This window comes from Haemorhous mexicanus, chromosome Z, assembly GCF_027477595.1.
Source record: "Haemorhous mexicanus isolate bHaeMex1 chromosome Z, bHaeMex1.pri, whole genome shotgun sequence".
Classification (NCBI taxonomy): domain Eukaryota; kingdom Metazoa; phylum Chordata; class Aves; order Passeriformes; family Fringillidae; genus Haemorhous; species Haemorhous mexicanus.
Genome location: NC_082381.1, coordinates 10318309 through 10330409, shown reverse-complemented (window position 1 = coordinate 10330409; position 12101 = coordinate 10318309). Strand labels below are relative to the sequence as shown.

General features: G+C 40.9%; 1 protein-coding gene across 1 annotated transcript in view; it reads left to right on the top strand.

Moving 5' to 3' along the window:
- The window catches only part of XRCC4 (X-ray repair cross complementing 4), an 89394-nt gene that overhangs the window by 52379 nt on the left and 24914 nt on the right, over positions 1-12101 (top strand). Inside the window, exons 4-6 of the mRNA XM_059873233.1 lie at positions 3952-4118; positions 9019-9171; positions 9549-9652. Of these exons, the coding sequence (XP_059729216.1) occupies positions 3952-4118; positions 9019-9171; positions 9549-9652 (424 nt within the window). The remainder of the gene's footprint in view (positions 1-3951; positions 4119-9018; positions 9172-9548; positions 9653-12101) is intronic.

Here is a 12101-nt window from a genome sequence, read left to right as displayed (position 1 = left end):
ACAATTTTGTCATAAGCTTCTAATTCTTGTTTTTTATTTTTTAAGCTCAAAATACAGACCTGGTGGATACATGATGACTGTGATTTCTGATTCAGGGATCACAGTTTTCTAAATGCTTCTGTGTTCATCTTCCTGCACCTTTAAAAACAATTAAAATTTGAAAAAATAAAATCCCAGCAAAGAGTAAAACAGATATTGAAGGGCAGCAGTGTATCAGTCACAGTCAGTCTGTTGTCCCCTGGGACCTCTTCCAGGTCTGCTCCCTCTCTGTATAAATGAAGTGTTTAGTGCTTTAGTGTTTTACATAATGTTTTCTTGAATGATCTGAAAGGGGAAGTAGAAAGCACATTAGTTACATCTGCAGATGATGCAGAGCCAGAGAGCTGCAGCAGCTGTAAGGATGGTGAGAAATTTAAATTCATCTGGGGAGCAGCAAACTGCAGGAATTTACAAAGCGAACAAAATTTTTTTTTTAAATTCACCGTTAGAAATTTACAAAATCACCTCAGAAAAGTGATCCAAACCAAAGACGTGTTGCTTGTCAAATTAGCTTAGTGAGGTGTTAATGATGTTTTCTTTCACTCCTGCAGTAAGCAAGAGCTGTTTATCTTGATATCCCACCTGGTTAACTGTTTGTTGTGGTATCCTGATCTTTAACCACTTCCGCTGCATCTCCCTGGAACTGTTTGCAGTTTCCCTAATGTGGCTTAGGCGATGAAGGACAAATAACTGGACTGTTTCTTGCTTTAGTTGCAAGGAAAATCTTAGCAGTGCGTGGGGAAAACTAACATCTCCTTTGTAATGATACACTTTTTCCCCTGCAACACTTGATTTTAATAGAATTATGTCTGCAATTTGCATGCCTGTCCCCAATTCAGAATCCTTGGAAGTAAAATTGTGTTATTTTGTCATTTTCTCCTCTACCAGTCCACTTTCCAGTTCGGGATGCCAGCAGGACTCCAGAGCAGAACTGCCTTGAGATTTCTTTTTTCTTTACGTTGTTTTAGTCCTGCTTTGGGAATTCAGGGGGCCTTTTTGGCTTATCAGCCTCTCAGCACCGGGCTCCTGGTGGGGCAAACACCACTCAGCTGTAATTTGCCGAGATAGCAGCGTTGCTATTGTTAGTGCTGACGTCTCTGCCTGTTAAATAGGTGGTGTAAAACAATTCCCTGCTGGAGGAACAGCCTCAGGGAAGGGGATTTTGGTGCACTTTGTGTAAATCTGTGCTGTGTGAGGGAGGCAGAGCACAACCACACAATCCAGGATCACAGGATCAGTGGGTGCTTTGGGATGGAAGACACCTTAAAGCCCATCTCATTCCACTCCTTCCCATGGGCAGGGACACCTTCCACTATTCCAGGCTGTCACATTAGTTTTGTTTTAATTAGGACTGTATCTAAACATTCTGTGTTTTCCTGGATAATGTGCTCCCCACAGCTATCCTAAATTAAGATTAGATGGCTGCTGGAGGAGGAGAGATAGAGAAGAACACATGTTTTGCAGAAAACCTTACTATTGTTTTCCTTTTTTAGCTGATTTGTCAGCACCTGCATGATAAATTGAGGCCTCCTGGTGATGGGCTTGCTCTGCTCACCTTTGTGGTCCTCATAGAAATGGTCCAGAGGTCTCAGTGTCCCAGAAACAGAAGCATGACAGTGAATTTTATTGTGAGAAAGTAGGTAATAGTCAGTTGCTTCACATAAAGCCTGAACTAAAGGCTAAATTGAAGATTTAAAAGTCAAAGTCAAATAAAAGTCAGTGCTGGACTTCAACACCTGCAAAGATGGACACATGTTCCGTGTCCCTGTAGTAGTGTTGGGGTTTTTTTTATAATTACAATTGCATTTGGAGTGTCTGATGTGTGTCTGGCATGATTTTGGTTGTGCAGTGGTACCAGGCTTTCAGAATAATTTTACTGCCACTCATTTTAACTTGTTTCAGGATTTTGAATTTTTTTATTCTTTTTATGCAGTGAAAACTGTAATTTGTTTCTTCTGATTAAATATATTTGCCTATACCTGGTCTCAGTTGAATGCATCAAGGCAGGAGACAAAGATGATGTGCTCTCCTTGCTATTTCCTTCATGGTAAGAGGTTGTGATGCTATTTATCTGTGCTACTGTGCCTCTCTATCTCTGTGAATTCTTTATCCAAATAGCATGGTGGTGGCTTGCAAGTGATGAAAAACAGTTTCCTTTACACAAACGTCCATCTTTGTTACTGCTGTCAGACAGCAAGTGTGACATTCAGGGGGTGCACGCCAATCTGTGGGCTACTGATAGTGTAATCTAATTTCCAAAAATAAATTAAAAGCATCTTTTCATCTGTAGCCATCAGATGCGTGCCTGCTAAAGACAACAATGCTTTAGAGACAGCACATGTGAATTTGGTGGCTAATTGGGAATTAAACCTTCGGGTTTTCCACATTTTCTGATAGACTGACCTTGCTGAAGGAGGTCAGGATGGTATCATGTGTTGGGGCAGAGACTTCCACAGATAAAAGGTCCACGTGGAAGGACTGTTCTTGTTTCAAGCAGTGTCTTTGATAGCTTTGTGAGCAGTTCTTACCGAGCCTTTTTCAGCCTAAACTTATGCGTGGCATTAGTGAAACTTGCATTTTAAAAAGGTAACAAGCAATAGGCATTTTTTAATAGCTGTCTTTTATGTAATTTTCCATGCCCTCCCAAGTAAAATGGGGGGAAAACCCAAATCAAACTGCATTTCTGTTTTTAATAGGTGAGGTGCCACAACACAGAGTGAACACTTCCCTAGTGTGTACCACATACTTTTATGCCTTTTTTAAAGATCTTATAGCTGTGTATGCAAGTTGGAAAGATGGGTAGTACTTCCCTCCATAGGGAAATACCACAAAATTTATGTCAGTCTTTTTGAAGATCACAAGATGAGAGAGACAGCCCTTTCTCCTTCTTCCACTCTCTCAAACTATTGTGTTGGATACTAATGTGTCTTCACCCAGGCTTGCATGGTTATAGCTCAGCTGGCGCTGGTTTGTATGCACGGCTGAGATATTCCTCCTTTAACATGACAAAAACAACAGTTCTCTCTTGTTTATCCCAGACCAGGCCAAACAAATGTGTTCAGACTTCCTGTATATCCTGTACATCATCCCCACTGTTGAAGAAACACAGTGGTTCATTACAGATCCCTTAACCTCACTGGCTTGATGAGGCTGTCTGTTTTACTGGAGGAGTCCTTTTAAGGTTAAGAACTTGCTGTCTGAACCCTGGAGGTCACAACGTGCTGGCTAGATCTTTCATATGGGCTGCATAAATTACAGAATCACAGCATCCCAGGATATTTGGGGTAGGAAGGGATGTCTGGAGATGATCTGGTCCAGGCAGGGAGCCCTGGGCAGGGGCACAGGAAGGTGTCCAGCTGGGGCTGGCATGTCTCCAGCCAGGGATACTCCAGGCCCTCCCTGGGCAGCTGTTCCAGGGCTCTGCCCCTCCAGGGACACAAGTTCTTCCTCCTGCTGCCCTGCACCTTGCTGCCCTGGATTTGATGGCCACTGCTGCTGCTGCTGGCACTGGCAGCAGCGAGCAGAGCCCGGCCCGTGCCCCGGCAGCCCCTGGGGATGTTTGGATGGATGGATGGATGGATGGATGGATGGATGTTTGGATGGATGGATGGATGGATCCCCTGGCAGTGCTCCCTTCTGCAGCCTGCCCAGCCCAGCTCCCGCGGGCTCTGCCCAGCACACAGATGCTGCAGAGTCCTTCTCAACATTGTGGCCCTCTGGAAATAATTAACCTGTAGATTAATTCACATATTCCTCCATTCTCTGCATGACAAAATTATTATCTCCCTTTAAACTGGAGGACTGTAAGGTATTTCCTATGCTTATTAAAGATGTATTCAAGTTTACTGGGGCAAAGCCCCAGTGAAGTTTCTTGTGCAGTTGAAATAACTCATTCTTTTCCTTGTGTCTCAGTTCAGACTTGGATCTCTGAGGCTGCAGGAAGTCCCAAACCCAGCAGAGGTGATCAAGGAACTCATTGGTTACTGCCTGGACAGCCTGGGGAAGCTGCAGGCCAGAACTGAGCGTCTGCAGAGGGAAAATGAAAAGCTTTTCAACAACTGGAGTGACGTGGAGAAGAGGTGAGTTCCCAGGTGGATTCACAGGTGACACCTGAGAAGCTTAGCAGCAGTGAACATAAGTTTTTATTCATTTGAGACATGTTTTGAGCTTAGTTAACCACAGCCCATTTGGTTGTAAATATCCTCCCTTTAATAAAGATGCAACTGTTACTAAAAATTTGCAGTTAAAAGTGGTTTTAATTCATGAATTAGGAAAAAGCCCGAAACACCTCAAAATCTGTGGAATTAGCTTCACTTTCTTTAGGAAGCCTTTTCATTAATATTATTTTCAATGATTCTTAGGACCGGCGGTGTAGATTATTTACATTTTTGAGTGGGGAATAAATTACTGTTTCTTTCATCTGTTTACTTTGTTGAAGAAGCCAGAATTGGAAAATGAGTGCAGAATGATAAGAAAAAGTACCATTATTTTTCAAGAGATTTTTGTAATTGCTGTTGCATTTACAATCTGAGTTGTCTATCATTCTGTAGTGAAATAATCTGTGCTTGTTTCAGTAAGCATAGAACTCTTAGCACAGAGCAGTCAGGGATTTATCTTGCTTTTCTGTAGCTTTACCTGAAAAAACACACAGTCTAGGAAGATTGATGAAAGAATGCAGCTAATTTGCATTAATTTACCTTGAAAAAGAGAGCCAGCTTTTGGGAGGAGTTAGTTTTGTTTCCCTCTCATTAAAATGAGTAACAGTTTTTTCTGACAGTCTCTCTGACAAGCAAAGGGCCTCCCTAAGTAGTGTTTTACTGCTTAACAGTGTAATTGAACAATAGAGTATTGTATAACCCGTGTTCTGTACTGCATTACACGCTGATATGTAAGAGGCATTAGTGCTTGTATCAATTTCCATGGTGGGGTGGCACTTTTACAGAGTAACCCCAAAGAAAAGGAAGAAAAAGGAAAAAAAACCCAAGAGTTGCATGACTTTGTTCTCAGTGCAAGCTGGTGGATTTCTTTAGCATGTTTATAGTTTTGAGTAGATGAAAAATGATTTTTCAGAAGATACACTGAAGGTTCTATGGTCGCCAGTCTTTGGCCATGTCTGTTAAATGCACAATAAAAATAATTCAAAAATAATTTTCATTCAAGAAGTACTGGGCTTTTTTGGTTTTGTTTTTTGGGGGGAATTTTGGGGATGGTTTTTTGTTTTGTTTGGGATATTTCTGGGGTTTTTTGTTTTGTTTTTTGAATATTTTTTCTTTTTTGTTTGTTTGTTTAGTTTTTGTTATTTTGTTTTGTTTTTAAATTTTTGATATGGTGTTTTCTTTTTAAAATTCTTTTTGCTACAGCCCAGTTCTACCCTGCTGCCTCCCTTTGCTGTTTCGGCTCCAAACACTGCGAGCTGCCCCGAGCTGAACAAAGCTGTGCCTGTCTTTGTTCAGGAGGCAGGAATTCAGGATTTACATCCTGCACCACTCACGGTGCTGAGTGCTGGAACATCAAATACAGAGCACGTGGTGTGCAGAATTGCAGCCAGGGCACACCAGCCCCACAGCCCCTGCAGCTCCCTCTGCTCACAGCCTCTCTCCTCAGGACTTGATTAGAATTAAAACATAGCAGGCAGGCTTCTGAGAGCTGCTTTTGTGCCCCTTAGTTGTGGGGCACTGGGTGGAATTATTCAATAATCCCATTTCCATCTCCCTGTTTCAATTCTCTTGACCATCACAGAGGTTTTGGTGAGCAAGTGGCTGCCTGGGCTTGAGTGTGTGTGTCTGTGTGTGCACACCTCAGGGATGCATGAGTTAAAATAGCAGAGCAGAATAGCTGTTTTCTTTATGTCATATAGAAAATTCAAGGCCACTTAGTTCCAGGCCAGGTTGGATACTGGGGCTTGGAGCAGCCTGGGACAGTGGAAGGTGTCCTTGCCATGGCAGAGGTGGCACTGGCTGGGCTTCAAGGCCTCTCCAACCCAAACCATTCTGTGGCAAATTTAAAGTAACAATAACCTGCAGCAAAAAAATTCCTTGAACAATAAAAATCCAATTTCTGGTTTGGGCATGGGTTATGTGTTTTGTTATTGGGTGTCCAAAATTTGCGTAGACAAGCCAAATTCAAAATAGCTGCCAATTTATGTTGTGGTCATCTGCAGTGACAGTATGTTTTAACCACAAGCAGATTATAAAAATGCAAGCTAGGTGCTTTGGGCTTGAAACTGAGTCTTCAGCATTAGCTCATCAACATTCCATACCATTGCCAGTGCTGGGGGAAGGGTGAATCTGAAATGCAAGGGAGCAGTGCCATGGGATCCAGGAATTATTTTACAGCACTGGGAACAAGGATGAATACCAGAGGTGCTGAGTTGTTTCCTTCATAGTGTTGGATTGTGAAGGTTGCCACTAATAATTTAAGAAAAGCCATTAGGTTTCATAGCTCACGTTCACCTCTGTAGAGCACGTGTGATTGCTCTGTGTTGAATCAGCACCTGAAATCTTGTTTTTTATAATTAATTTTTCGGTTTATTGTTTGTCATAGTCCCTAGCAGTGGCTGGTTTCAGTGGGCTGTGCAGGATTTTTGATGCCTGTCACCTTGGGTGCATTTTGGCACATGGGAAAGCATTCCAGAGAGACCTGAGGATGCACAAACTGGGGGGCACCACTCCAATAATTAACCTCCATTTGGGTTCATCGTGCTGGGAGCTGTCTGTGAGATGAGCAGCACCTCCATTTGGCCTGAGGAGATGGTGTTTGAGAGGCACAGGACACACACAGGCAGCACCACGTGAGGAATGGCAATTAAAGTTTGTGTTTGCAGCCACTGAGGTATTGGAATGAAACCCAGCAGCTCTGCTCTGTGCTCACATGGTGAATGCCTCAGTGAATCCAGAAGGGTCCACAAAGCCACCCCACCTGCACAATTACTGCATCTCTGTCCCCAAGACCACTGCCTCTTACCAGTCTCTGCTAAACTATCAGATATGCCACATAACAGTGTATTTTAAAGGCTCACAAGTTGCAAGTACAGCATTAATGTAATGCTTTAGTGCTATTCAGTGTTCTGCCAAATCAATGCCATTCTGTGTCTGGAGAATGTATTTGGATGTGGACAGCTTTGAATAATGGGGAAAAAATTAAAAAAAGATGTTCATGTAAATGAAAACAATCATATAAGATTAACTGATGGCATACTACTAATTGGTTCTGCCCAGAGGGAAAAGTTAATATTCTAATTTTAATATTCAAGATGCTGATTTTTTTCTCCAGAGACTAAAGAAATTGGCCAGTCTTGCAGTTGGTTTCTCCACTGTACTACTCACAGTCCAGGCAGCATCAGCCTCACTTCTCTGGAAGTTTCCATTTCTGTGGGTTTCCATCAGGGGATGGCCTTGCAGCACTCAGGGGTCTCACTGAAGTTATCTTAAAAGGCTCTTTTTTGGCCAAGTCAGCCACATTTCTCAATATTTCAACCAGCCTCAACTGCTCCAACACAAACCAGTGCCTTTTCAAAGTAAAGGCAGAGAGCAGCCACTTTCCCTGGTTTATGTGTAGGAGAGGGGATTATTCTACAGGATTTGATACTGACAAGATTAGCATATTTTAGACAAAATCCTTTTTTCCCCTATTTTTACAAAAACAGAAATAATTAGTATCAAGCATGTCCAGGCTCTTCTGGGCCCTGCATTAGGGTTTATGGTTCTTTATGAATTGTCTATTTATTCCCCACTAAACAGCTAACTTCCCCTTTGTAGGTGGGGAGTCTCCTGGTAGTTGATTAGTAGTTATGATCTTTCATTTAGGAATTATTGAACTGATCTGTATGGTAATGATGTTCTGCTATTTGCATTTAAATTAGATGAATTATTTATCAACTATCAAGCATATCCCTGAAGCATTGAACAGTAGGCTTAATACTTCATGAGATTTCACACATTTCACCACAACATAAAAATTGTGAGGTTTTTTTTTTTGCTATTGTCTTGCTGCCTACATCATATATGGTTTTGATCTGTGAACAAAATAATTAGTATTTATGTAGGAAGTCGGTTGAAACGTCTTGTCTTATAAATTAATATTTTTTAAGTCTGTTACATGTCTGGGTTTAATAGCATAATAATACTTCTAAACTTTTTTACAGCCTTGCATAGGCTGGTGAAAAATATGTTTTTAACTTATGACTATTTACTTAACCATGATCAGTACGATTATTGAGAGTTTATTTGCTTCTTGTGTACACAGCTAATAAAATGTTTGTGGTTCAACCCAAGGACTGAAAGATTATGAAATATAAGAATTAAATACAGAATTACACTGGCCATCAATCACTTGATTTGTTGTGCTCAGGTTTGCTCATATTCCAGTTTTCCTTATGAGACTTTACACACCTATATTCTTAATTTAATACTCCCATTGTGCTTCCTTTTATTGACATTCATCTACCCACATAGATCAACACTAAAATTTTTTTAAAACCTTAAGTATATTTTCCTCTGAAGATATTAAGAGCTTCTAAGCATTTTTATATTTTGGAATGTTCTTTTCAAATATGTTTCACACCAATGTGTGGTACAGATTTGAAACTTTCTAGGTGTATCATATCTGTTTATAATCTCATTATGTGTATCCTCCTAAGGTATGCCCACTGTTGTGATTCAGCATTGAAAATAAAGAACATTTGCCTGTTTAAATTTTAGCTGTCTCGGGTGGAGGTGTGCAAGAACCTACCAAAAAAAACCCCCAAAAGACATGAAAAGAAAGGTTCACATCTGGGAACTTTCCTCTTTTGGAAGCAGAGTTCATTGCACTTCTCTGTGGAAAAACAACAACAAAAAAAAGCTTATTCTGGCCTGTTTCAAACACAAGGGGTTGGACCAGCCGTGTGTGGTTTGGAGTGGGGATTCCTGGCTGGTCTCAGGACAGAATTGTCTTCTAGGAAACAGAATGATTGGTGTAACAGTTAATTTTGTTTTGCAGGCTGGAAAAATACGTGGTAGCTAAAGAGATGCTGGAGGCAGACCTTTACAGCAGGTTTGTTTTGGTGCTGAATGAAAAGAAGGCAAAGATAAGAAACTTGCAGAAGTTGTTGAGTGAAGCTAAAGAATCTGCAGTGGATGCCAAGTGTGCAAGGTATTTAATTTCCCTGGGTTTCTTGGTGTGGTGCACATTTGAGTTTAGCTCAGTTCAGTTTCCATCTCCTTGGCCCTGACAGTGAGTGACAGTTCTTCCTGGCTGAGTGCTGGGTTATCCAAACCAATCCTGGAAGTCAGGGAAGAGGAGGATTCTTTCTGGCATCCCTGCAAGCAGAAACTGTGGGTGCTGTAGCCAAGAAGTGAGTGTTTGATGGATCTGTCCTGCTTTCTGCTGGGCTGCAGTTTATTTTCCAATAAGATCATGTCCCTGCCCTTTCCATAGGTAGTGATTTCATACATATTCTCCCTGAATTATTTAACTCCTTTGAGAAACGAAAATACCTTATTTCTTTCCCTTTCTTTGGATGTTTTTAGGGATAGTATAGCTACTACTCAGGTGGTTGTAAAGAGAGAAAACAACTATGATGCCAGCACTGATGAGGAAAGTGAAAATCCAGCACAGGCCTCGTTGCCATCAGGTAAGACAGAAAGCATTGTCTTTGTGTTATATCACAGACAGGCTTTGTGTGAATAAACCTTAAGGAAGGCAAAATACTACCTGACAGATTGCTCTGTGACAAGCCAGCCAGCAAGACTTAAAAATACCTCTCCTGGAGCAGAGTACAATACTGGCATTTTCAAATTAGAGAGGGGAGGTTTAAAAGCATGTTGCATGAGTGAAGGCACTGTCATTTCTTGCAAAGTGACAAATTACACACTTTGCAGAACTAATGACAGTCTAACAGTATCTGAACCATCAACAATTCCATTTTAAATTCTAGGAATCATGATGTGTGTGCCATGATTGATAAAGTGTAAAAGGTAGCTCCTGACAGTTTCAATAGTGTTTAAAAAGGGGAAAGAGGGGAGGTTTAACAGCTATAAAAAGAGCTGTGTGCATAAATGGAATGAAAGTGTATTTATAGCAGAATCCACTTTAATTTGTCAGAGAATTTTTGGCCTTGTGAAGATGCTCATGAAACTTAATCTGATGATTTTTTCCAGGACTAGAGCCTTGTAAAGTGTGTGGGATGCAGTGATGGCCCATTATACAGTACAAAATATTTAACTGTGAATCAGAATTTTGGCATGTTTGTGATAAACTAGTGGGAATATCCAGGGCAAATGCTATCAAAGTTTCAAAACTGCAATGATAGTTGTAATATGGTCTATAAATGTATAGATATAGACACATATGTGTATAAAAATAGATACATAAACTTCCCTTCAGATCTGCAAAGGTTGCTATGGGTTCTCTCCCTGGAGCTTTTTTATTTCCACCACAGGTAAAGGTAATCCAGACAACAATGTTTTCCTGTAAAACAGCAATTTTCTCTGCACAGGGACCTCTGGAATGGTCCCTCCATTCCAGGGAGCTGGAAGTGCTCAGGACCCTGGTGCCAGGGGCCAACAGCTGGTTACTCATGTGGGCCTGTTTGCAGAGGAGTTTCTGGCTTTATATAAAGTAGGCAGAGCTTCAGACAAGTGGAGGAAATTGTGATCACAGAAAGAAATAATTTAGTGCTGCACTGTTTCTCCAGAAGTCTTTGCTGTCAGGGGTAATTGTTCAGTTCAGGTAACATGATGAGGAATTTGTTTTGTGAAAAGGCAAGGAAAAGTGGAATGTGTGGGGTCTTCTAAATTCAATGGGGCCGAACTAGCTCAGTGAGAGTATTGAGACAGAGATATGTATTTAATAATGAAAACAACACCCATTGCCCTGCTCAGGCAACCACGAGGGACTGGACTGGAAAATACACCAGCTGTATTTCTATTTTAGGTGCAAACAAAAAATGTACTGTCTTTTGTCTTTGAGGGATGCAGTCCTCAGGGTTTCGGTTCTGCCTGGAAGAGTTCAGGTGCAAAAGCTGCAGATAACATGAAAACCATAAAGTTAATGCTCTGGGTAACACAGTTGAGCTTTTCAAGGCAATGGCACTGCTGAGCCCTCACAATGAATATCCCTGAGGTCAGCTGGTGCTCCTCCTGTGTGCACAGCTTTCTCTCTCAGTCAACAATGGGAAAGCACAGCTGGGTGCTGTATCTGAAGTCTGTCCTAGAATCTCCACACTCAAAAAGAGGCAAACCATGTCTTTATGGAGAAAAAAGTGATTCAGGGATGAGTGGAATGAGTGGATAATGAAGCTCAAGCTACAAGAAGCATCAAGGACTGTAAGACATAAAAGATAAGACAGATAATATTTGGGGTTTTTTCTGTTTATCCTAGTTTTCCTATATTCTAGTTCATCATTGTATTTCCCTTTTGGACTCGAAATGTCATTGCAGGAGTCAGTGAGAATTAGATCTTTGAGGTAGTTTTAGTAGATATTGGTGAAACCCACAATCAAGAGAGAAGATCATAATTACGAAACTTCTTTGAAGGAAAGTGAAGGCAGGTGTGTGTATGCTCACACAGATGCACAGTAAAAGTGCATTTGTATATGTGCCTGTCCAAATAATTCACTATTAATTGAAAAGGCAGCAGGTGATTTGGTTTGTGTTGGGAGGGGAGAATTATCTTGTGATGGAACCACCACAAGTTGTGGTGTTCCACAACCCACCACAACTTGTGGTGGTTCCATCACAAGATAATTCTGTTCTAGCAGCTCATGGGGATGTTACACAGAGGCTATGAAATCCAGACAAAATAATTTTCAAAATCATCATTTGCAAAATCAGAAGAAAAAAGCCCCAAAAATCAGGATTTGTTGAACTGCAGAGTTTAAAACTCTGTCTGAAGGTTTTTCTTAATCACTAATAATTGTTCTTCTCCTTGAATTTTTGGGGCACTCAAATGCCAGGATATTTCAGTGGATATGGAAGAAAAACCAGCTGATGTTTATTAAAGAAAATTTAATGGCTTATTTAGTTATCAGTCTGGTGTTGATCTGATAGAAATATTTTAACAAGATCCAATGAGGGAAAATA